The sequence below is a fragment of the Nomascus leucogenys genome, chromosome 3 (assembly GCF_006542625.1).
Source record: "Nomascus leucogenys isolate Asia chromosome 3, Asia_NLE_v1, whole genome shotgun sequence".
Classification (NCBI taxonomy): Eukaryota; Metazoa; Chordata; class Mammalia; order Primates; family Hylobatidae; genus Nomascus; species Nomascus leucogenys.
The window spans coordinates 36,319,006-36,345,593 of record NC_044383.1 but is presented as its reverse complement, the minus strand read 5'-3'; the positions used below and the strand labels follow the sequence as shown (position 1 = coordinate 36,345,593).

The 26,588-nt window shown below is 47.8% G+C and overlaps 1 protein-coding gene across 1 annotated transcript in view; it reads right to left on the bottom strand.

The window, feature by feature from the left end:
- Positions 1-6,102, bottom strand: part of ARHGAP19 (Rho GTPase activating protein 19) — a 69,401-nt gene extending 63,299 nt beyond the window's left edge. Inside the window, exon 1 of the mRNA XM_003255276.2 lies at positions 6,024-6,102. Within this exon, the coding sequence (XP_003255324.2) occupies positions 6,024-6,079 (56 nt within the window). The 5' untranslated portion in view covers positions 6,080-6,102. The remainder of the gene's footprint in view (positions 1-6,023) is intronic.
- Between the last annotated feature and the right edge of the window lie 20,486 nt (positions 6,103-26,588).

Below are 26,588 nucleotides of genomic sequence, written 5' to 3'. Positions count from 1 at the left end.
GTATTTCCCTACTGCCAATTATGAGGAGAAGTAGGTTTATTTCATTTCCTGCTTTCGCCTTTTCTCTTTGACCCTTAAAGGTCTCTATTATGTTTATACTATTATTGGTAAAGTGGATAGTTTTTTTTGTTTTTGTTGTTGTTGTTTGTACAGGGTCTCACTCTATCACCCAGGCTAGAGTGCAATGGCAGGATGATGGCTGTTTGCAGCCTCCACCTCCCGAGCTCAAGTGATCCTCCCACCTTAGCCTCCCAAGTAGCTGGGACCACAGGCGTGCATCACCACACCTGTCTATGTGTTTTTGTTTTTTTATAGGATCTCCCTATATTGCCCAGGCTAGTCTCAAACTCCTGGCCTCAGGCGATCCTCCTGTCTCTGCCTCCCCCTCCCAAAATACTGAGATTACAGGCGTGAGCCGCCAGGCCTGGCAGTGGATATTTTCTATTTGTGATTCCCCTTCAGTATTGTCCACTTAAGAGTAACTTGAAAGTATAAGAAACGAAATGTGTTAAATTTTAAAGGACCATTCTACTTAATAAAAACCAGAAATGGAAGGGAGGATGTGTTCCTCATCAACAGGTCAAAAACGTAACATGGGAATCTTTATAGGCAGAGCAATTTTTCCTTGTTTAAATCTTTAACCAGGTGCAGTGGCTCACATCTATATTCCCAACACTTTAGGGGGCCAAGGCAAGAGGAATGCTTGAGCCCAGGAGTTTGAGGCCCACCTGGGCAACATAGGGAGACTCAAACTCTAGAATAAATTTTAAAAATTAGCCGAGTGTGGTGGCGCATGCCTGTAGTCCCAGCTACTTGAGAGGCTAAGGTGGAAGGATTGCTTGAGCCCAGGAGATCGTGGCTATAGTAAGCCATCATCATGCCACTACGCTCCAGCCTGGACCACAAAGTGAGATCCTGTCTCAAAAAAAATCATAGTAAGTTTTTAAAAATAAATCTTTTGGCCAGGTGCGGTGGCTCACGCCTGTAATCCCAGCACTCTGGGAGGCCAAGGCAGGCGCATCACCTGAGGTCGGGAGTTTGAGACCAGCCTGACCAACATGGAGAAACCCTGTCTCTACTAAAAACACAAAATTAGCCGGGCGTGGTGGCACATGCCTGTAATCCCAGCTACTCGGGACGCTGAGGCAGGAGAATCTCTTAAACCCAGGAGGTGGAGGTTGCAGTGAGCCAAGATGGTGCCATTGCATTCCAGCCAGGGCAACAAGAGTGAAACTCCATCTCAAGAATAAATAAATAAATAAATAAATATTTTATTAAAAGAAATTAAAGCATTTGTAATTATTAGGAGCAGTGTTAAAATAATGATGAAAAACAAAAAGCTGAGCAGTTCTAAATGTCACATATTCTGCATTCAATATTTACATATGTATTCATCTGTGCAAATCAGACTATTTTTTCCTCTTCTTCTTTTTTTTTTTTTTTTTTTTTTAGACGGAGTCTGGCTCTGTCGCCCAGGCTGGAGTGCAGTGGCGCAATCTGCAAGCTCCGCCTCCCGGGTTCACGCCATTCTCCTGCCTCAGCCTCCCGAGTAGCTGGGACTACAGGCGCACGCCACTACGCTCGGCTAATTTTTTGTATTTTTAGTAGAGACGGGGTTTCACTGTGTTAGCCAGGATGATCTCGATCTCCTGACCTCGTGATCCGCCCGCCTCGGCCTCCCAAAGTGCTGGGATTACAGGCGTGAGCCACCGCGCCCGGTCTTTTTCCTCTTCTTTATGGCATACAAGGGGCCACACTATGAACAGAACATTAGAAAGATTAACCCCTGCAGCCAGGCGTGGTAGCTCACGCCTGTAATCCCAGCACTTTGGGAGGCTGAGGCGTGTGGATCATGAGGTCAAGAGATGGAGACCATCCTGGCCAACATGGTGAAACCCTGTCTCTACTAAAAATACACAAATTAGCTGAGCGTGGTAGCACGTGCCTGTAGTCCCAGCTACTTGGGAGGCTGAGGCAGGAGAATCGCTTGAACCCAGGAGGCAGAGGTTGCAGTGAGCTGAGATCGTGACACTACACTCCAGCCTGGTGACAGAGCAAGACTCCATCTAAAAAAAAAAAAAAAAAAAAGAAAGAAAAGAAAAGAAGAAAAAAAAAAAGATTAATCCCTGCACAGCAAGAAAGAATCTGTATTTATCACCACGAGAAAATATTTCTCTTAGAAATGACAGACTATTATTCACTAATTATTGACCACCTACACAAGCTAAGCACTGGGAATATGTGATAAATACATATGTGTGTCCTGCCCTCAAAATGCCTTACAGAAATCCCAAACTTCTCTTTTTTTTTTTTTTTTTTTTGAGATGGAGTCTCACTCTGTTGCCCAGGCTGGAGTGCAGTGGCGTGATCTCAGCTCACTGCAACCTCTGCCTCCCAGGTTCAAGCGATTCTCCTGCCTCAGCCTCCCGAGTAGCTGGGACTACAGGTGTGTGCCACCATGCCCGGCTAACTTTTTTTTGTATTTTTAGTAGAGACGGGGTTTCACTGTGTTAGCCAGGATGGTCTCGATCTCCTGACCTCATGATCCACCTGCCTCAGCCTCCCAAGGTGCTGGGATCACAGGCGTGAGCCACCGGGCCTGACTTCTTTTTTTTCTTTGAAATGTAGTCTCGCTCTGTCGCCCAGGCTGGAGGGCAATGGCGCTATCTCAGCTCACTGCAACCTCCACCTCCTTTGTTCAAGCGATTCTCCTGTCTCAGCCTCCCAAGTAGGTGGGATTACAGGCACACGCCACCACGCTCTGCTATTTTGTGTATTTTTAGTTGAGACGGGGTTTCACTGTGTTCCCCAGGCTGATCTTGAACTCCTGAGCTCAGGTGATCGAACCGCCTCGGCCTCAAAGTGCTAGGATTACAGGCGTGAGCCATCGCACCCGGCCCACTTCTCTTTTACAATATGGAATTGATGAAATGGTTTCAGGTTCAGGTAAGATTGTGTGAATACCTACTGATCATGTAATTAACTAATACTCTCACTGAAAATTTAAATTCAACTGGCAATATACTATAAAGAAATTCAGGCCAGGCATAGTGGCTGACATCTATAATCCCAGCACTTTGGGAGCCCAAGGCAGGAGGATCACTTATGCCAGGAACTCAAGACCACCCTGGGCAACATGGCGAGACCCCAGTTTCTACAAAAAAAACAAAACAACAACAACAAAAACACTAGCTGGGCATAGTGGCACGTGCCTGTAGTCCCAACTATTCAGGAGGCTGAGGAGGGAGGATCAGTTGAGCCCAGGAGGTTGAGACTGCAGGGACCTGTAATCGTATCACCGCACTCCAGCCTGGGCAACAGAAGGAGCCCTGTGTTAAAAAAAAAGAAAAGAAAAAGAAAAGAAAAGAAATTCAAACTACTCTTGCTATGGAATAGTATTTTATTTGTCCTCAGATTTTCACCAAAATTTAGAATTTTTTAAAGAACTGGATGAAGGATGATCTAATCAAATGTATCAATCACCTCTACAGTTCCCGGGCAAAAAAAAAAAAAATGATCAACCATTTATAGGCAGCTTCAAGAGTGGAAAACTCGGGCAATTGGGTCCCCTCCCTTTGTATGGGAACTCTGTTTTCACTCTATTTCACTCGATTAAATCTTGCAACTGCACTCTTCTGGTCTATGTTTGTTACGGCTGGAGCTGAGCTTTCGCTCGCCATCTACCACTGCTGTTTGCCATTGTCGCAGACCCACCGCTGACTCCCATCCCGCTGCTGACTCCCATCCCTCCGGATCTGGCAGGGTGTCTGCTGTGCTCCTGATCCAGCGAGACTCCCATTGCCACTCCCGATCGTGCTAAAGGCTTGCCATTGTTCCTGCATGGCTAAGTGCCTGGGTTCATCCTAATCAAGCTGAACGCTAGTCACTGGGTTCCACGGTTCTCTTCCGTGACCCACGGCTTCTAATAGAGCTATAACACTCATCGCATGGCCCAAGATTCCATTCCTTGGAATCCCTGCGGCCAAGAACCCCAGGTCAGAGAACACGAGGCTTGCCACCATCTTGGAGGCGGCCTGCCATCATCTTAGAAGCCGCTCGCCACCATCTTGGGAGCTCTGTGAGCAAGGACCCCCTGGTAACATTTTGGCGACCAGGAAGGGGCATCCAAAGCGTTTGTCTCTTCCAGAATTGAAACTGTAAAACTACAAATCATTCTTCAAATGGAACCCCAGATGCAGTCCATGACTAAGATCCACCGCGGACCCCTGGAACGGCCTGCTAGCTCATGCTCCGATGTTAATAACATGGAAGGCAACCCTCCCGAGGAACTCTCAACTGCACAACCCCTACTACGCCCCAATTCAGCAGGAAGCAGTTAGAGCGGTCATCGGTCAACCTCCCCAACAGCACTTGGGTTTTCCTGTTGAGAGGGGGGACTGAAAGACAGTACTAGCTGGATTTCCTAGGCCAACTAAGAATCCCTGAGGCTAGCTGGGAAGGTGACCGCATCCACCTTTAAAAACGGGGCTTGCAACTTAGCTCACACCCAACCAATCAGAGAGCTCACTAAAATGCTAATTAGGCAAAAAACAGGAGTTAAAGAAATAGCCAATCATCTCTTGCCTGAGAGCACAGCGGGAGGGACAAGGATCGGGATATAAACCCAGGCATTAGAGCCAGCAACGGCAACCCCCTTTGGGTCCCCTCCCTTTGTATGGGAGCTGTGTTTTCACTCTGTTTCACTCTATGAAATCTTGCAACTGCAAAAAAAAAAAAAAAAAAAAAAAAGAGTGGAAAACTCTTCCGTATCATATTTTATTTTATTTATTTACTTATTTGAGACATAGTCTTGCTCTGTCACCCAGGGTGGAATGCAATGGCACATCTGGGCTCACTGCAACCTCCGCCTCAGCCTCCTGAGTAGCCAGGACTACAGGCGCCCGCCACCACACCTGGCTAATTATTGTATTTTTAGTAGAGACGAGTTTTCATCATGTTGGCCAGGCTGGTCTCGAACTCCTGACCTCAGGTGATCCACTCCCCTGGGCCTCCCAAAGTGCTGGGATTACAGGCGTGAGCCACCATGCCCGGCCCCGTATCATATTTTAAGTAACACACTCAACCACGCTCATCTGGGCTCAGGAAGAAGCCGGGTCACAAAGTTGTTAGTTTCCCAAGATTCTTGGAATCTCCTATTGGGTACAAATGGAACCAAAAGACGCCAAACCGAAGTATTTTACTGAGTTACACTGAGGCAACGTAAATAAACTCAATCTATTGAATTACACCAAAAACAAAATTGTAATCAATTAAGACAACTTAGGTCTCAAGGCTAAGGCAACACCACCTCGAAATTCTCTCCTGAAAACGCTAAATCTCGGTGTGGCTGCTTAGGAAAGAACATCCTGTGGAAATAAAGTCATGATGTCCTGGACTACAGATCCCTCTCCCACCTGCTCCTTAGCTGTTCTACTAGGAAGAATAAAATCTATTGCGTAGAGTTGTCATTATCGGCTAAGCTCAGTGCTAGCTTTAAAGGGATTGTCTTATTCAATCTTGACACTTGGAAATAGGCATCCTCATGTCCCTTTGCAGATGAAGAAACTGAAGTCGAGAGAGGTTTAAAAACTGGCCCAAGGACTCAACACCGTTTCTAATTGACACTCAAATCCTTGCTCGGACCTGAACGCACTAAGTGCCTCGGAGAAGATGTGAAGCGCTGTGTGTAACGGTGAGGAATTCGCTAACCAGCCCTGGACTTCCGTTTCCTCGCCATCAAGAAGTGTATCGGCGCCAAAGCGATCAGCGCCAGCTGGACGTCTGCAGCCAGCGCAGCGGGAGGAGCCCCCTCAGGCACCAGCAGGACAGAGCGAGGGGCTTGGCTGGAGCCCAGCGCCCAGGCCCGACCCCCGCGCCTCAGCCCCCGCAGGCGCGACAATGAGAAACGCCGTGGGAGAAAGAAACAAAGCCCGAACCGTGCGTCTCCGTGACCCAAGGCAAAGGCGGCAGGACTACCAGCCCAAGGCCGCGTTTCCCAGGAAACTGGACCAAACTCAGCTCACCTCCGGCCGGATTCGCGGGCTGGCACCTCCCCTTCGCTCTGTGCCTCAGTCGCCATCTTCGTCAGCAAACTTCTTTCACCGCCCCACCTTAGGTCCCGCCCCCACATATTTGGATTGGCTAATATGTTTTCACCTCTTCCGTGCGATTGGATGACTCGACCGCCCCTCCTCAACCTGAACCGTTTAATATATTATTGGCCTATTCAAATGACTAACCGTCATTGGTCGTTCCCAGCCCTGGCGGAAAAAAAGGGAGGGGCGGGGAAAGACGACCCAGCCCCGAGGCCTGCCGGGAGTTGTAGTTTCTCATTTTGATAAACCCTTCCGATTCCACAGACCTTTAGGTTCAAGTCAGAAATCACCAGCCTATGCTCAAATTTTGTCCTGATATGTAAATCACGGAATTATAGAACTGTCAACTTTGAAAGTGACTCATCACTTTCTAAAATGCAAGACTCCGTACCCTATATCTCAGCATCACACAATATACCCAGATAACAAACCTACTCATGTACCCCCAAATTTAAAATAAAAGTTAAAAATAAATAATTTTTTTTACAATTTTTTTAATTTTTTTTTTTTCTGTTGAGACAGGGTTTCACCATGTTGCCCAGGCTGGTCTCGAACCCCTGAGCTCAAGCAATCCTCCCCTGTCAGCATCCCAAAGTGCTGGGATTAAAGGCATGAGGCACCGCACCCACCAATAAATTAATTAATTTAATTTCATTTAATTTAATTTAATGCAAGACTCGTTCTCTGTCTTGACCCAGAGATAAATCCCTCAAGCGCAGGCAGGGAGTGGCAACCTAGAAGTACTTGTTTTTAAACGTATAGTTCAAAGCCTTCTTTCTTCAGATACTCAGCACAGCCCTAGCCATAGGTCACTTCTTTCTTCCTTCATGTCTTCTTTTTTTTTTTTTTTTTTTTTTTTTGAGATAGGGTCTCCCTCTGTCTCCCAGGCTGGAGCGCAGTACAATATTGCAGCATACCAGCACACAGGGCAAATTTTTGTACTTTTTGTGGAGATGGGGTTTCACCCTGTTGGCCAGGCTGGAGTCGGTCATTTCTGCTTCAGTACACCCACTCCCTTCCAACTTCCCAGAGAACCCACAGAGTTTGCCTTGTGATATGAACCATGGAACCAAAAGCTGCATGACTTTGTCCCAAACTAAACTTTAATCCTCAATGGTAGGAATAACCATAATTATCCTTGTCCTCCCTGCGGCACACACTTCTCCTAGGGATTAACTGAGGCAACATATGTGAGAACATTGTAAATTTTGAGCATTGTTGTTTTTTGTTTTTCCATATTGTTTTCCTATGCTGGACTTTTCTAGGGAATTTCTGTATTGATCCTTCTGATATCCTGCCATCTGGGGCTCTCCCTGCACTCTGCCTCCTTTTTACTAAACTGTACTGCACATGCTTCACTTTCTCAACTGTCTCAGGGCTTTTGCACATGTTGCTTTTTCTGGCTAGTCCATTTTTCCACTTTTTTGGCTTTCAGGTCAAAGCTTAAATGTCACTGGCTCAAAGACCTTCCATGACCCCCATTGTATAAATCAATTCCCTCAGTAAACTTTCACAAAGAACTCTGTACTATTCTTTCACAGTTCATATCACAACTCACAATTACATAGTCGTTTGTGTGACTATTTGTTTCATGTGAGGTTTCCCAGCTAGGCTTCCTGCCACAAGTGGGCAGAGACTATATTTTTTTTTAATTTCCATTTTATTTTATTTTATTTTTTTATTTTTATTTTTTATTTTTTTAATCATTTTTTTTATTTTTTTGCACACAAAACAATAAACATTTTCTAAAAATACATACAAACAAAAAGATGCATATCAAACATATTAGGAAGGCTGCACATGGGAAGACAGGGAATAGAAATGGGGGGTGGCAATTAAAGAAAATAAATGAGAGAGAGACTTTGTATGGATCAATGATAATAACTCAATCCTCTATTTGACAAAGAAGAAGGAGAAGGAAGAGGAAGAAAAAGAAAGTGGGATAAAGGATCAGAAAGGGAGGAAAATAGAAAAAATTAGAGTATGACTCCAGGGTAGACCTGTTTTGTTGTCGCTGGGTTGGTTGGTTGGTTTGTCTGTTGTATTTTTCATATGTTTCACCATGTTGGCCAGGCTGGTCTCGAACTCCTAGCCTCAAGTGATCAACCCACCTCGGCCTCCCAGAGTGCTGGGACTACAGGCGTGAGCCACCACGTCCAGCCCCCACATTGCTTCTGGCCTCCATGGTAGACCTCTCAGACGGGGCGGCCAGGCAGAGACGCTCCTCACTTCCTAGACGGGGTGGCGGCCGGGCAGAGGGGCTCCTCACTTCCCGGACGAAGTGGCCAGGCAGAGGCGCTCCTCACATCCCAGATGATGGGCGGCCGGGCAGAGGCGCTCCTCACTTCCCAGACGGGGCGGCCGGGCAGAGGCGCTCCTCACTTCCCAGACGATGGGCGGCCGGGCAGAGGCACTCCTCACTTCCCAGACGGGGCGGCCAGGCAGAGGCGCTCCTCACTTCTTCCCAGACGGGGCGGCCGGGCAGAGGCGCTCCTCACTTCTTCCCAGACGGGGCGGCCGGGCAGAGGCGCTCCTCACTTCTTCCCAGACGGGGCGGCCGGGCAGAGGCGCTCCTCAATTCCCAGACGATGGGCGGCCGGGCAGAGGCACTCCTCACATCCCAGACGATGGGTGGCCAGGCAGAGACGCTCCTCACTTCCTAGTCGGGGTGGCGGCCGGGCAGAGGCTCTCCTCACTTCCCAGACGGGGCGGCCAGGCAGAGGCGCTCCTCACTTCTTCCCAGACGGGGCGGCCGGGCAGAGGCGCTCCTCAATTTCCAGACGATGGGCGGCCGGGCAGAGGCACTCCTCACATCCCAGACGATGGGTGGCCAGGCAGAGACGCTCCTCACTTCCTAGTCGGGGTGGCGGCTGGGCAGAGGCGCTCCTCACCTCCCAGACGGGGCGGCCAGGCAGAGGCGCTCCTCACATCCCAGACGATGGGCGGCCAGGCAGAGACGCTCCCCACCTCCCAGACGGGGCGGCGGCCGGGCAGAGGCTGCAATCCCAGCACCCTGGGAGTCCAAGGCAGGCGGCTGGGAGGCGGAGGCTGCAGCGAGCCAAGACCACGCCACCGCACTCCAGCTCGGGCAGCACCGAGCACCGAGTGAGCGAGACTCTGTCTGCAGTCCCAGCACCTCGGGAGGCCGAGGCGGGCAGAGCACTCGAGGTCAGGAGCTGGAGAACAGCCTGGCCAACATGGCAGAAACCGCGCCTCAGGAGAAAAACCAGGCAGGGGTGGTGGCGCGCGCCGGCAATCCCAGGCAGCCCGCAGGCTGGGGCAGGGGAATCACGGGAGCCGGAGGCAGGGAGACTGCAGCGAGCCGACTATACTCCAGCCTGGGCCACAGAGGAAAAAAAGGAAAGAAGGAAGGAAGGGAGGGAGGGAGGGAAGGAAGGAAGGAAGGAAACAAGGAAACATTTATTTTGCTCCCCACAGTGTCTGGCAGGAAGGGAAATATTTATTTTGCTTCCCACAGTGTCTGGCACATAATGGCTGTCCAATAAATATTTTTGAAAAATATAAGCACGTCGTCAAACTATTACATCCAAATAATCAAATCACATATTCTAATAGATTTTTTTCAACTGATAAATTAATACTGAAAGTTTGATAAGGGCTAGGCACAGTGGCCTACACCCGTAATCCCATCGCTTTTGGAGGCTGAGGCAGGAGGATCACCTGGGCCCAGGATTTCAAGGTTAAAATGAGCTATGATTGTGCCACTGAACTCCAGGCTAGGTGACAGAATGAGACCCTTTCTCTAAAAAAGAAAATAAAAGTTTGATAAATGTGTCCAAATAAAATTGCATTTAGTTTGATGTTTTTTATGGTTTTTGTTTGAAACACAGTCTCACTCTGTTGCCAGCTACTCAGGAGGCTGAGGCAGGAGAATCGCTTGAACCCAGGAAGGGGAGGTTACAGTGAGCCAAGATCACATGCCACTGCACTCCAGCCTGGGCCAACAGAATGAGACTCTGTCTCAAAAAAAAAAAAGAAAAAAAAAAAAAAGGCCAGGCGAGGTGGCTCACACCTGTAATCTCAGCACTTTGGGAGGCCGAAGCGGGTGGATCACCTGAGGTCAGGAGTTCCAGCCTAGCCCGGCAACATGGTGAAACCCTGTCTCTACTAAAAATACAAAAATTAGCCGGGTGTGGTGCCACACACCTATAATCCCAGCTACTTGGGAGGCTGAGGCAGGAGAATCACTTGAACCCAGGAGGTAGAGGTTGCAGTGAGCCAAGATTGTGCCACTACACTCCAGCCTGGGCAATAGGTTGAGGCTACGTCTCAAAAGAAAGAAAGAAAAAGAAAATCCAGGTTGCGTTAATTGCTATATATGCAAACAAGGAACCCACGGCTCAAATTCTGCCCTTCCCTCAAAATAGGAACTAGTTTTGTTTCTAGCCCCATGACACCCAGCACATGGACTGATTGACTGATTGAATGAAATTGATGCTTTCACAAAAGAAAAACTGTTCAAAACTTTAAAGTATTACCACTGCAACTAGGAGGAACGCCACAAAACTATATTTCTGGTTCTTTTTTTTAATGAAGAATCGCACCTTTTTTTTTTTTTTTTTTTTTTTTTTTTTTTTTTTGGAGACAAGAGTCTCACTCTGTTGCCCAGGCAGGAGTGCGGTGGCATGATCTCGGATCACTGCAACCTCCGCCTCCCAGGTTCAAGCAATTCTCCTGCCTCAGCTTCCTGAGTAGCGGGGACTACAAGCACCCACCACCACGCCCGGCTAATTTTTGTATTTTTAGTAGAGACAGGGTTTTGCCATATTGGCCAGTCTGCTCTCGAACTCCTGACCTCAGGTGATCCGCCCACCTCGGCCTCCCAAAGTGCTGGGATTACAGGCATGAGCCACCACACCTAGCCAAATCACATGTTTACATAATGTTTGGGAAAATACAGCACATTAGTTAAAAGCATGGGCTCCGGAGTGAATAAAACCAAGTTCAAATCCTGGCTCCAGAGCTTCTAGCTATGTGACCCTGGACAAGTTACTTAGCTTTCTGATTCCATTTCCTCTTCTGTAAAATGAGGATAATAAATCTCACAAGGGTATGGTGAAGAGTAAATAAGATAATTTCTGAGGCCGGGCGCAGTGGCTCATGCCTGTATTCCCAGCACTTTGGGAGGCCGAGGCAGGCGGATCACCTGAGCTCAGGAGTTAGAGGCCAGCCTGATTAACATGGAGAAACCCCGTCTCTACTAAAAATACAAAATTAGCCAGGCATGGTGGCACATGCTGTAATCCCAGCTACTTGGGAGGCAGAGGCAGGAGAATCGCTTGAACCCAGAAGGCAGAGGTTGCAGTGAGCCGAGATCGCGCCATTGCACTCCAGCCTGGGCAACAAGTGCGAAACTCCGTCTCAAAAAAAAAAAAAAAAAAAAAAAGATAATTTCTGAAAAGCCGCTTAGTAGCACAGTGTCTAGAACATACTAAGATTAGACCAGTGTTGGAGACGACATGATGAATATTAAGAATGCTAAACTCAGCCGGGCGCGGTGGCTCACGCCGGTAATCTCAGCACTTTGGGAGGCTGAGGCAGGCGGATCATAAAGTCAGGACTTCGAGACCAGCCTGGCCAACATGGTGAAACCCCTGTCTCTACTAAAGATACAAAAAAATTAGCCAGACATGGTGTCACACGCCTGTAATCCCAGCTACTCAGAAGGCTGAGGCAAGAGAATCACTTGAACCCGGGAGGCGGAGGTTGCAGTGAGCTGAGAATTGCACTCCAACCTGCGCAACAGGGCAAGACTCTGTCTCAAAAAAAAAAAGAAAAAAAGAATGCTAAAAGAACGCTAAACTTGCTGGGCATGCACCTGTACTCCCAGCTACTGCTGAGGGGGGAGGATTGCTTGAGCCCAGGAGTTCTGTATTACAATACACTATGCCTATGGGGTGTCTGCACTAAGTGTGGCATCAACGTGGTGATCTCCCAGGAGTGGGGGCCACCAGGTTGACTAAGGAGGGGTGATACAGCCTAGGTTGGAAGCAGAGTATATCAAAAACCCCATGCTGGCTGGGCACAGTAGCTCACGAGACCAGCCTGACCAACATGGCGAAACCCCGTCTCTACTAAAAATACAAAAAATTAGCCTGGCGCGGTGGTGGGCACCTGTAATCCCAGCTACTCAGGAGGCTGAGGCAGGAGAACCGCTTGAACCTGGGAGATGGAGGTTGCAGTGAGCTGAGATTGCACCACTGCACTCCAGCCTGGCCGACACAGTGAGACTCTGTCTCAAAACAAACAAAAACAAAAACCTTATGCTGATCAGTAGTAGAATTTTGCCTGTGAATAGCCACTGCACTCCAGCCTGGGCAACATAGTAAGACCCTGTCTCTAAAATAAATAAAGAAATAAAAGAATGCTAAACTCCCTTCTCTCTCTTCTCGGATAACACATCTATCTCCATGGCTGTGTGATAAGGACTACACATTACACCACGGTTACAGTTTAATCAGTTACTCTGGAGAGAGAAGTGTTTCTCCTCAAAACCAACTGTTCTGCTGTGACTTCTGATTAAAAGCAAATATCATTGCTGAGTGCTGTAAAAACACAAACTCAGCTGACAAGCCTGCACACCTTTATTTCTGCAGGGGTATCATGACTTCCCTGAAGTCATCTTTTCTCTATCTAGGTGCAGATTGTCAGCCTGGTGATAAGTGTGTACAGCAGGAGTTCAAGACAGTTCAGAAAGTTACCTTGTTTTCAACAGTCTAGTTGAACAAAAGGTCACAGAAAGGTGGCCCCAGCCCTCAAGCAGTTTACAGCAGACTCAGGGAGACAAAATGAACACATATAAGTCACACACCACAGAAGATAGTTTAGAATTACGGGGGCTGGGTGGGGGCTAAATATCAAAGTAGGGAACAGACTCCTAGGAATTCAGAAGTGTGGAGAAGGGAAGAGGCCAAGACTGTCAGGAGGGTTTAGGAGCAAGCCCATAGACTTGAGTCTGCTATGAATGTCACTACAAATCCATCTACCTACCCCACAAGACTGTGAGCTTTAGGGGCAGAAGTGGTGTTCTAATCATCTTTGCTTTTCCAGGCCCTAGCCTCCATGGCAGGGAAAAAGGGAGGGAGGAAAGCTGGGAAGGAAGTCAACAAAGGAACATGTTGGAAAAGGAAGAAAATGAAGATCTGCCCCTGACTCCACCTCTAACTTCACCCTTCAACAGTGCAGATGACTTGCAGCCCTTGATGCGTCTTTGTGTTTTATACTTTTGTTCTAGCTCTGCCCTCTGTTTAAATTAAAGCAAGACTTGGCCGGGCGCAGTGGCTCACGCTTGTAATCCCAGCACTTTGGGAGGCCGAGGCGGGCGGATCACGAGGTCAGGAGATCAAGACCACGGTGAAATCCCGTCTCTACTAAAAATACAAAAAATTAGCCGGGCGTGGTGGCGGACGCCTGTAGTCCCAGCTACTCGGAGAGGCTGAGGCAGGAGAATGGCGTGAACCCGGGAGGCGGAGCTTGCAGTGAGCCGAGATTGCGCCAGTGCACTCCAGCCTGGGCGACAGAGCAAGACTCCGTCTCAAGAAAAAAAAAAAAAAAAAAAATTAAAGCAAGACTTTTTTTTTTTTTTTTGAGATGAAGTCTTGCTCTGTCGCCCTGGCTGGACTACAGTGGTGCGATCTCAGGTCACTGCGCTGCAACCTCTGCCTTTCAGGTTCAGGCGATTCTCCTGCCTCAGCCTCCCTAGTAGCTGGGACTATGAGTGCGCACCACCACGCCTGGCTAATTTTAGTAGAGACAGGGTTTTACCATGTTGGCCAGGCTGGTCTTGAACTCTTGACCTCAAGTGATCCGCCCACCTTGGCTTCCCAAAGTGCTGGGATTACCAGCATGAGCCACCGAGCTGGGCCTAAAGCAGGACATTTTGATGCCCACATCAGAATACAAAAGCATCATGTGCACAATAAGCATTTCTGAGCCTTGCATCGGTTTCTAATCTTGTTAGGGATGGGGTGAGGGTGCCTACTGAATATCTTTTAAAAAGTGAAAATCTAGGCCAGGCACAGTGGCTCACGCCTGTAATCCCAGCACTTTCTGAGGCCGAGGCGGGCGGATCACGAGGTCAGGAGATCGAGACCATCCTGGCTAACACGATGAAACCCCGTCTCTACTAAAACACAAAAAATTAGCCAGGCGTAGTGGCGGGCGCCTGTAGTCCCAGCTACTCCGGAGGCTGAGGCAGGAGAATGGCGTGAACCCGGGAGGTGGAGCTTGCAGTGAGCCGAGATCGTGCCACTGCACTCCAGCCTGGGTGACAGAGCGAGACTCTGTCTCAAAAAAAAAAAAAAAAGAAAAGAAAATTTAGGCTGGGCGCAGTGGCTCATGCCAGCACTTTGGGAGGCCGAGGCGGGCAGATCACAAAGTCAGGAGTTCAAGACCAGCCTGGTGAACATGGTGAAACTCTGTCTCTACTAAAAAAAAAAAAAAAAAAAATACAAAAATTAGCTGGGCGTGATGGCAGGCATCTGTAATTCCAGCTACTCGGGAGGCTGAGGCAGGAGAATCACTTGAACCCGGGAGACGGAGGTTGCAGTGAGCCAAGATCATGCCATTGCACTCCAGCCTGGGCAACAGAGCGAGACTCCATCTCAAAAAAAATAAATAAAAGAAAGAAAGAAAATCTAAAATGTGATTGTGTTTGTTCTCTTGTCAAAATAGCCAACACTCCCACCAAAATATCACATAGTTACCTGGAATACCAATTGCCTTCTTTCTTTTCTCCTAACTTGTATTCGTTATAAAACCATCTTTGAAATTACCATTTTAATGGCTTTCTTTTCACCTGTTAATATTTCTCTTTTTTTCTACAGACAGGGTCTCACTATGTTGCCCAGGCTGGTCTCAAACTCCTGTCTTCAAGTGATCCTCCCACCTTGACCTCCCAAAGTGTTAGGATTACAGGCATGAGCCACCACATCCAGCCACCTGTTAATATTTAGTGCTCTTCTTTTTTTATTGTTTAATTACACAAGTAATACGGAAAGATATTTTCATTATTAAAAAAACTCAAGTAATATGAATAAAAATTTACCCTTGTCTACATTCTTTTTTTTTTTTTTTTTTGAGAAGGAGTCTTGCTCTGTCATCCAGGCTGGAGTGCAGTGGCACGATCTCGGCTCACTGCAACCTCCACCTCCCAGGTTCAAGGGATTCTCACGCCTCAGCCTCCCCGAGTAGCTGGGATTACAGGCGCCCGCCACCACGCCCAGCTAATTTTTGTATTTTTAGTAGAGACAGAGTTTCACCATATTGGCCAGGGTGGTCTCGAACTCTCGATTTTGTGATCCGCCCACCTCGGCCTCCCAAAGTGCCGGGATTACAGGTTTGAACCACCACGCCCGGTTTTACCCTTGTCTACATTCTAGTCCCTGTAAGAAACCATTATTTTCGGTTTTATATGTGTCCTTCCAGATCTTTTTCTATATAATATTTTAATTCAACAAATATTTATTGAGTGTCTACTATGTGCCACACACTGTTCTAGGCCTGGGAATATAGGTATGAACAAATAAAGTCCTTCTTTTTTAGCATTTCACTATAATGGTTGCACACACATGCACAGAGAAATACATAATTTTGGCTGGGTATGGTGGCTCATGCCTGTAATCCCAGCACTTTGGGAGGCTGAGGCGGACAGATCACCTGAGGTCAGGAGTTTGAGACCAGCCTGACCAACATGGCGAAACCCCGTCTCTACTAAAAATGCAAAAATTAACCAGGCGTGGTGGCACATATCTGTAATCCCACCTACTTGGGAAGCTAAGGCAGGGAAAATCGCTTGAACCCAGGAGGCAGAGGTTGCAGTGAGCCGAGATCACTCCATTTCACTCCAGCCTGGGTGACAGAGACACTCCATCTCAAAAAAATAAAAAAACTTTGTTTTAATTTTTAAATAAAGAGTGATATACTGTACTGTCCTTAGACATGTATTATGGAGATCTTTCCACATCTATGTGCATAGTTCTGCCATTACTTTTTTGAACCGCTGCATGGTATTCCACATCGTAGATGTTTCTGCATTTATTTAAACCATCCCCTCTAATTGAACATTTATGTATATGTCAGGCAGAGTTGCAAGCACTGAAAATGGACTTACCTAACAGAAACAGAAACTGGATTTGTTGGAAGGAAACTAGACTGAAGAACTGCCTGGAAGAAAAGGGGTTAGAGAGCAGGAAACCCAGCTGAGGTCACGCCATCCAGACCTGTCCACTGAAGCAGGCTCCCCTCCACCGAGTGCCCATTTATCCTTGTGGGCTTGTCACTCCCTGGAAAGACAGAGTCTTGAGTGAGAACGTCTGGCAGGCCGAGCCTAAGTCTCATGCCTCCACTGTCTGCTGGGAGAAGAGCCTTTCCTCCCACTAGAATTCTCCCTGTGGAGAAAAATCCCAAAGTGGGGAATAATTAAGGGACACACATTTCCTACAAATCATTCTCAATTTTTTGCCTCCCAGGTCTCTTTGTGTACACAACCACATGTTTATTCAGGGCTGGGGCAAAACTTAATGCCCCACGGGTGGATAACCTGAGGTCAGGAGTTCGAGACCAGCCTGGCAAACATGGTGAAACACCATCTCTACTAAAAATACAAAAAATTAGCCGGAAGTGGTGGCGGGTGCCTGTAATCCCAGCTACTTTGGAGGCTGAGGCAGGAGAATCATTTAAACCCAGGAGGCAGAGGTTGCAGTGAGTCGAGTCGAGATCGCGCTACTGCACTCCAGCCTGGGCAACAAGAGCAAAACTCTGCCTCAAAACAAAAACAAAAACAAAAAACTTAATGCCTCAGTCTTCTTCGGACACACCAAAGACTCTAGCATCTACATCATTCCATATGGAGAAAATAAGAAAACCGTCTTCAGCTTTGCTGTGGAATGCTCTTCAAGACTGACCACAGGACCAGAGAGTGGGAAAGGGGACTCAGTGAGGTGAGGGAAGAAGAACCAACTCTGTGCTGCTAAAAACATTCAGTGCTGGAAATCCAGGATAAAAACTCTGGAGGTCACTTTCCCCAGCCAGGAGAACTACAAGCTGGGAAAGTCACTGGCAGGAAGCTGGCAGAGAGGGCTGAAAGCCCAGGCAGTCACAGAGCATTGTGATGGGGACTCGGCCATCTCAGGCACTGAGCTCAGTGTCGGGGCTATGGAGAAGGAGTCCTGGATCCTACGCTCACGAGGCTTGCAGACTGGGGCCCGAAGGCAAGGGTGCTATGCCATCTGGGCCACAACAGAGCAAAGGACTGAACTTTCCAAAGCAAGAAGATACTCCCAAAAGACAGGCCTGGCATGGGGACCAGGTCTGAGGGCTTGGGTGACATGGGTGGCATGGGTGACCCTGAGCCTGACAGGGTGAGAGGGAAAGCCTGCAAACACACCAAACATTTGAAATCTCTCTGGCTGCTGTGGTTTGAATGTCCAATTTAAAACTCATGTTGGCCGGGTGCAGTGGCACACTCCTGTAATCCTTGCCCTCTGGGAAGCCAAAAGGGCGGATCACCTGAGGTCAGGAGTTCAGGACCAGCCTGGCCAACAGAGTGAAACCCTGCCTCTACTAAAAATACAAAAAAAAAAAAAAAATTAGCTGGGCATGGTGGTGCGCGCCTATAGTCCCAACTACTTGGGAGTCTGAGGCAGGAGAATTGCTTCAACCCGGGAGGTGAAGGTTGCACTGAGCCAAGATCATGCCACTGCACTCCAGCCTGGATGACAGAGCTAGTCTCCATCTCAAAAGAAAAAAAACTAATGTTGAAACTTAATCCCCAATGTGGCAATATGGAGAGGTGGGTCCTTCATGAATGTATTAATCCACTCACAGATTAATGAATGAATGGGTTAATAGATTAATGGGTTGTCACGGGAGGGGAACTGGTGGCTTTATTTATTTATTTTTATTTAGTTATTTATTTATTTTGAGATGGGGTCCCATTCTGTCACCCACGCTGGAGTGCAATGGTGCAATTATGGCTCACTACACCCTCAACCTGGGCTCAAGCAACTCTCCCACTTCAGCCTCCCAAGTAGCTGGGACTACAGGCACGCACCACCATGCCCAGCTAATTTTTTTTTTTTTATGGTAGAGACACGTCTTGCTTTCTTGCCCAGGCTGGTCTTGAACTCCTGTCCTCAAATGATCCTCCCACCTTAGCCTCCCAAAGTGCTGGGGTTACAGGCATGAAGCCACCACACCAGGCCAAGCTGGTGGCTTTACAAGAAGAGGAAGAGAGGCCGGGCACGGTGGCTCACTCCTGTAATCCCAGCACTTTAGGAGGTGGAGGCAGGTTGATCACCTGAGGTCAGGAGTTTGAGACCAGCCTGGCCAATATGGTGAAACCCTGTCTCTGCTAAAAATACAAAAATTAGCCAGGTGTACTAGTGGGTGCCTGTAATCCCAGCTACCCGGGAGGCTGAGGTAGGAGAATCGCTTGAAGCTGGGAGGCAGAGGTTGCAGTGAGCTGAGATCATGCCATTCCACTCTAGCCTGGGCAACAAGAGCAAAACTCTGTCTAAAAAAAAAAAGGCCAGGCATGGAGGCTCATGCCTGTAATCCCAGCACTTTGGGAGGCCAGGGCAGGCAGATCACGAGGTCAGGAGATCGAGATCATCCTGGCTAACAGGTGAAACCCCATCTCTACTAAAAATACAAAAAATTAGCCGGCCATGGTGGCAGGCACCTGTGGTCCCACCTACTCGGGAGGCTGAGGCAGGAGAATGGTGTGAACCTGGGAGGCGGAGTTTGCAGTGAGCCAAGACCGCACCGCTGCACTCCAGCCTGGATGACAGAGCGAGACTCCGTCTCAAAACAAAAAAAAAAAGAAAAGAAAGAGGAGGAAGAGAGACCTGAGCTACATAAGCTAGCACACTCAACCTCCTTGCCATGTAATGCCCTGTACCATCTTGGGACTCTTCACAGAGTCTCCATCAGCAAGAAGGCTCCCACCAGATGCAGCCCCTCGACCTTGAACTTCTCAGCCTCCATAATTGTAAGAAATAAATTTATTTTCTTTATAAATTACCCAGTTTCAGGAACTCTGCTATAAGCAACAGAGAACAAACTAAGACCCTAACCCAGGCCTCAGGTCAGAAGGCCACAGGGGCTGATGGTAAGCTTCAAAGCAGTAACACATGTGTGATAGTCAAGAGCAAGCCAGTACATTGTGAGCCCAGTGCGTTGGATGTTACCTCCATGGTCTTGTGAACTGATACATAGATCCCTTTTTCCTACCACTGTAACCCATTCTCATGGAGTTTGTTTTGGTATGAAGAGAAATTTTGCACATAAAGTCTCTATAGTGATTAGGAAGTAGGATGAAATTCAGGAAAGGCACTAATATTTTCCCACCTCTCTGTCCTCTAGATATGGAGGCTTCAGAGTCAGCTTCAAAGATTCCCCAGAAAGTAAGGCCAGGCACAGAGGTTCACACCTGAAATCCCACCATTTTGGGAGGCCGAGGCAGGTGGATCACTTGAGCTCAGGAGTTCAAGACCAGCCTGGGCAACATGGCAAACCCTGTCTCTACAAAAAACATAATTTTTATTTATTTATTTATTTTTCTTTTTTCTTTTTTGAGACAGAGTCTTGCTCTGTCACTCAGGCTGGAGTGCAGTGGCACGATCTCAGTTCACTGCAACCTCCACCTCCTGGGTTCAAGCAATTCTCTTTCCTCAGTATCCTGAGTAGCTGGGATTACAGGAGTGCACCACCACATCCAGCTAATTTTTTGTATTTTTAGTAGAGATGGGGCTTCACCGGCCTGGCGTGGTGGCTCATGCCTGTAATCCCAGCAAGTCAGGCGGATCACGAGGTCAGGAGATCGAGACCATCCTGGCTAACACAGTGAAACCCCGTCTCTACTAAAAAATGCAAAAAATTAGCTGGGCGAGGTGGCGGGCGCCTGTAGTCCCAGCTACTCGGGAGGCTGAGGCAGGAGAATGACATGAACCCGGGAGGTGGAGCTTGCAGTGAGCCGAGATCGTGCCACTGCACTCCAGGCTGGGCAACAGAGCAAGACTTCGTCTCAAAAAAAAAAAAAAAAAGAGAGAGAGATGGGGTTTCACCATGTGGCCCAGGCTGGTTTTGAACTGCTGACCTCAGGCAATCTGCCCGCCTCAGGCAATCAGTCATGAGCCATTGCACTGGGCCTAATTTATGTGGGTTGTTTTTTTTTTTTTTTTGAGACGGAGTCTCGCTCTGTTGCCCAGGCTGGAGTGCAGTGGCGAGATCTCAGCTCACTGCAACCTCTGCCTCCCGAGTTCAAAGCGATTCTCCTGCCTCAGCCTCCCAAGTAGCTGGGACTACAGGCACCCACCACCACACCGGCTAATTTTTTGCATTTTTAGTAGAGACGGGGTTTCACCATGTTAGCCAGGATGGTCTCGATCTCCTGACCTTGTGATCTGCCAGCCTCGGCCTCCCAAAGTGTTGGGATTACAGGCATGAGCCACCACGCCTGGCCTAATTTTTGTATTTTTAACGGAGACGGGGTTTCACCATGTTGGTCAGGCTGGTTTCGAACTCCTGAGCTCAGGTGATCTGCCCACCTCGGCCTCCCAAAGTGCTGGGATTACAGGCAGGAGCCACTACGTCTGGCCAAAAAAAATACAAAAACTAGCTGCGTGCTATGGCTTGCGCCTGTAGTACCAGCTACTCTCAAGGCTGAGGCAGGAGAATTGCTTGAGCCGCAGAGGCGGAGATTTTAGTGAGCTGAGATCACACCATTGCACTCCAGCCTGGGTGACAGGAGTGAAACCCTGTCTAAAAAAAAAAAAAATATATATATATATATATAATCAGAAATAAAGGAAATTGTCATTCAGCTCCTCAGGCTTACACATCCCCATCCAGGGATCTACAGTCATTCCCATCCATAAGACTTACCTTCTTTCAGAGTTGTCAAAAGAGCTGCGTTTGTTCATTCATTTATACTTTAATGTGAATTAAATACAAAACTACCTCTTCTGAAATATGTGAATTTGTTTGTTTATTTATTTATTTATTTTGAGATGGAGTCTCACTCTGTCCCCAAGGCTGGAGTGCAGTAGCACAATCTTGGCTCACTGCAACCTCCACCTCCCGGGCTCAAGGGATCCTCCTGCCTCAGCCTCCCAAGTAGCTGAGATTACAGGCGCTTGCCACCATGCCTGGCTAATTTTTATATTTTTAGTAGAGATGGGGTTTCACCATGTTGGTCAGGCTGGTCTCAAACTCCTGACCTCAGGTGATCCACCAGCCTCAGCCTCCCAAAGTGTTGGGATTACAGGCATGAGCTACCACCCCCAGCCTGGAATGAGGACCGCTTCTAATTGTGAAAGAAAATGCTTGTTGCCCAGTTAACATAATTCCACATAATCATTTTGATTAGGAAACCTAAACAACTTCTGGAGAACTCAAGAACTCTGTCCCAGGCTGCCATTTCACATTTGCTGCATTTCTAGATGTGTTTATATGATTGCTTGAGTGGTGTTGTCTTCTACTGGAGTGTAGCTTCATGACTTAAGAATCTTTCGGCCAGGCACAGTGGCTCCCGCCTGTAATCCCAGGACTCTGGGGGGCCAAGGTGGGCAGATCACCTGAGGTCAGGAGTTCGAAACCAGCCTGACCAATATGCCGTCTCTACTAAATATACAAAAGTTAGCTGGGCATGGTGGCATGCGCCTGGAATCCCAGCTATTTGAGAAGCTGAGACAGGAGAATTGCTTGAACCCGAGAGGCAGAGGTTGTGGTGAGCCGAGATTGCACCATTGTACTCCAGCCTGGGCAACAAGAGCGAAACTTCATCTCAAAAAAAAAAGGATCTTTTTTATTTTAAGGCTAGTCAAGTGACACATTTGGCTTTACTTAGCCAACTATTTGTTGAATGAATAAAGGAACAAATGAATCAAACCAAAGATTCCCGGCCGGGTGCAGTGGTTCATGCCTGTAATCCCAGCACTTTGGGAGGCTGATGCAGGCAGATCACAAGGTCAGGAGTTCAAGACCAGCCTGGCCAATATGGTGAAACCCCATCTCTACTAAAAATACGACAATTAGCCAGGCGTAGTGGCAGGCGCCTGTAGTTCCACCTACTTGGGAGGCTGAGGCAGGAGAATTGCTTGAACTCGGGAGGCAGAGGTTGCAGTGAGCCAAGATCACACCACTGCACTCCAGCATGGGCTACAGAACCAGATTCTGTCTCAAAAAAAAAAAAAAAATTGCATAGAAACAATCAGATGATTTAGATATTATGGAAAAAACACATCCTGCCTATATTGGACATAGGATTTTTTTCTGATGCATGCAGCATCTCTGTAGAGGTTCTCTGCTCCCCTCTCCTCAGTCCATGTGTTTTAGGTGGCATTGATCCCATTTCCGGCTACAGGAGTGGGCAAGTGACACAGGCCTGGCAAATCAGAGGCACCTAACCTCTAGATTCATGGATCTGACAGTCTAGACCAGCCCAAGTCACTATAGAAAGGAGGTATGTGGTAAGGGCTCACTTGGAGGAACCAAAGAGAGTGGGAAGGAGAGTGGGAGGAACCACTGACTCTTGGTGAGAGCAGAGATAGCTGCATGGAGGAGGTTTGTAGCTGGACTAAGATTTAGATGGATGGAATTGAGGGAGAGCATTCTCTACACAAAAAGCAGGACCAAACATGGGGTGATAGGAACATGTAAGATGCTTTTAAAAGCTAGCAAGGGCCCAGTTGACAGGAGCAAAAGGTTTATGTGGAGGTGGAGGACAAGATAAAGTTGGAGGAGTGGACCAGGGCAAGCCCCCTGAGAGTTCTGGACACCGCGTTAAGGAGTGGAAGAGTTTATTCCAGAGGCCATGTGGACCTGTTCAGAGGGGAGGCCGTGGGTAACCTGAGCAGGGTTGGGCATTAGGAAGTTGATCTGTCAGAAGAGTGGATTAAAGGGAAAGAGGCTGGGGCTCCAACCCAAGATGCATGAGCCTGGCCAAAAAAACATTAAGGGCATCGGGCAGTGGGACCGAAATAGAACCACCAGCTGAGGCACTGAAGAAAGAATCAGTGCGCCTTGAGGAACATAATAAGGCAGAGCTAAAAGACCAGATTCCAGAGGCTGGGTTATGGCATCTGGGCAGTGGTTTGAGAAGGGCAGGCTTTGGCGTCTATCAAAACTGAGTTTGAATCCTGGGTCTGGCACTAGAAGTATGTATAATTCTGGGCAAGTTTACTTATTGCTGGGCCTTGGTTTTCTCATCCGTGAAAAGGAATAATAATACCAAATCCAGAGGTTTTTGGAAGACTAAATGAATAATATCCTTAAAGCAATTTTCAGGGTACCAGGAATAAAATAAATATCCAATGTAGCTAGTGGGTACAAAGTTTCTTTTGAGAGTGATGCAAATGTTCTAAAATTAGATTATGGTTACACAACTCTGTAAATATCTAAAAACCATTGAGTTGTATACTTTTTGTGTGTGTGTGAGATGGTGTCTCGCTCTGTCGCCCATGCTGGAGTGCAGTGGCGCAATCTCGGCTCACTGCAACCTCTGCCTCCCAGGTTCAAGTGATTCTCCTGTCTCACCCTCCCGAGTAGCTGGGACTACAGGCGTGTGCCACCATGCCCGGCTAATTTTTGTATTTTTAAAAATGTTTGTTTTTTTGGTTTTTTTTTTTTTTGAGACAGAGTCTCGCTCTGTCGCCCAAACTGGAGTGCAGTGGTGCAATCTCAGCTCACTGCAACCTCCACCTCCTGGGTTCAAGCAATTCTCCTGCCTCAGCCTCCTGAGTAGCTGGGATTACAGGTGCACACCACCACACCCGGCTAATTTTTGCATTTTTAGTACAGATGGGGTTTCACCATGTGGGTCAGGCTGGTCTCAAACTCCTGACCTCGTGACCCACCTGCCTCGGCCTCCCAAAGTGCTGGGATTACAGGCGTGAGTCACCACGCCCAGCCAAAAAAAGTTTGTTTTTCTGTTCAAATGATCCTTTATTGAAATATTTTGTTTTGTGCTTCTTCACTAGCTGGGCATATTCCACAACACCACTGTTGATGTCATCTATGATGTCATGAGGGTGGCGGCCATCAACGTTACGGCCCACAGACTAGGGAGTCCCCAGGACTTTTTTTTTTTTTTTTCTTGAGACAGAGTCTTGCTCTGTCACCCAGGCTGGGGTGCAGTGGCGCTATCTCTGCTCACTGCAAGCTCCGCCTCCGCGGGTTCAGGCCATTCTCCTGCCTCAGCCTCCCCAGCAGCTGGGACTACAGGCGCACGCTGCCACGCCCATCTAATTTTTTTGTATTTTTAGTAGAGACGGGGTTTCACCATGTTTGCCAGGATGGTCTCGATCTCCTGACCTCGTGATCCGCCCGCCTCGGCCTCCCAAAGTGCTGGGATTACAGGCATGAGTCACCGCGCCTGTCCCCCAGGATTTCTTTAATGGTTCCAGAGAGTTCTCTGGCTAAAGATTGGTGACACCTCTGTCAAGCAATGTTGACAATCTCATCAAAAGTGATATTCCCACTGTGTTTAATGTGTTTCTGTTTCTTCTGTCTCTTGGTGGTTCCTTGAGAACTTTGATGATCAGGGCAGAGGCAAAAGGCATCACCTCAATCTGGGCCCGTCTGTTCTGAATGTTCAGTTTCACTATAATCCCCAGGCCTTTCCAGTCACCCGTTGCCTTGGCAATGTCATCACCAACTGTTTTTAGAGACAGACCCGGGGGCCGATCTTGGGGGCCAGTGAAGAAGTGGCACCAACTTCATCCCCGATGCACCTCAGATATATGACTTTAATCTTATTGGGGTCAAACTTCGGCGGCATGGTGGAGGCGGCTGGTGTTGGATAAACCCGGATTCAGGACGACCAAAGAAAGTTGCACCTTGGCCTCTTCCAAGCCAAAAGCTGAAAGCAAAAAATGTGTTTTTAAAAACAAACAAACAGGGCCAGGCACGGTGGCTCACGCCTGTAATCCCAGGACTTTGGGAGACCAAGGCAGGCAGATCACCTGAGGTCAGGAGTTCAAGACCAGCCTGGCCAATATGATGAAACCTCGTCTCTACTAAAAATACAAAAAGTTAGCTGGGTGTGGTAGTGCACCTGTGGGAGAATGGCTGGAACCTGGGAGGCAGAGGTTGCAGTGAGCCGAGATCGGGCCACTGAACTCCAGCCTGGGCAATGAGAGCAAAAACTCCATCTCAAAAAAAAAAAGATCCAGAGGTAGGAAGTCCAGGACCATGTTTGGGGCCTTCAAAAGACCCAGGCAACAAAATAAAAGAAAAAGAGACAGGGTGAGAGACACCCTCACAGGGTGACTTTCCAAAGGTATCACATAATATGGCCCATTTGGCCAGGCGTGGTGGCTCACGCTTGTAATCCCAGCACTTTGGGAGGCTGAGGCAGGCAGATCACCTGAGGTCAGGAGTTAGAGACCAGCCTGACCAACATGGAAAAACCCCATCTCTATTAAAAACACAAAATTAGCCGGGCATGGTGGTAGCATGCCTGTAATCCCAGCTACTTGGGAGGCTGAGGCAGGAGAATCGCTTGAACCCGGGAAGCAGATGTTGTGGAGAGTCGAGATCGAGCCATTGCACTCCAGCCTGGGCAACAAGAGCGAAACTCTGTCTCTCTCTATATATATATATATTTATATATATATATATATTTGTATATATATATATGGCCCACTTATATTTCATTGACCAGAACTTAATCACATGGCCCCATTTGGCTGCAAGAGAAGATGACAAATGACCACTTGTCTTCCCGTCTCTTCGTTCTTTTGCAGGGGATAGAGATGGGGTCTTATGGCTCTGGTACAGCTACAATTTGAGGTTTATTAAAGAAGAGAATGGTTATTGGGAGGCAAACAGCAGCCTTTGCTATAGCTACTACTTGTGTAACAATGGAAGCAGACTATAAATAAACAAACTGTCTTTGAAAAGACACACAATACATGTAGTACAGTTTGCCTTTTGGCTTTTGAACCATGTGGCTGTATTATCTACTCAAATAAGTAAAACTAGAATTTAAAAAAAATACTGCAGCCTAGCAACATGGTGAGACTTTGTCTCTACAAAAAATACAAAAATTATCCAGGCATGGTGGTGAGTGCCTATAGTCCCAGCTACTGGACTCCCACCCCAGTCTCCCTAGTAAGGGAGACTGAGGTGGGAGGATCACTGGAGCCTGGGAGGTTGAGGCTGCAGTGAGCCATGACTTAGCCACTGCATTCCAGCCTGGGTGACAGAGTGAGACCGGTCTTAAAAAAAAAAATACTGAATGATGATACCCAACCATGTGTTTCCTGACTTACAGCTCTGTCGATACCACAGCTGTCCCAGGCATCCATATGGACACCATGCTTCTGCGGATCTAAGACTGCCTCCTCTGCAGTGAGCCAAGATTGCGCCACTGCACTCTAGCCTGGGTGACCGAGCAAGACTCTGTCTCAAAAAAAAAAAAAAAAAGAAAAAAGACTGCCTCCTCCAGACACCTACAAGCAATCATGC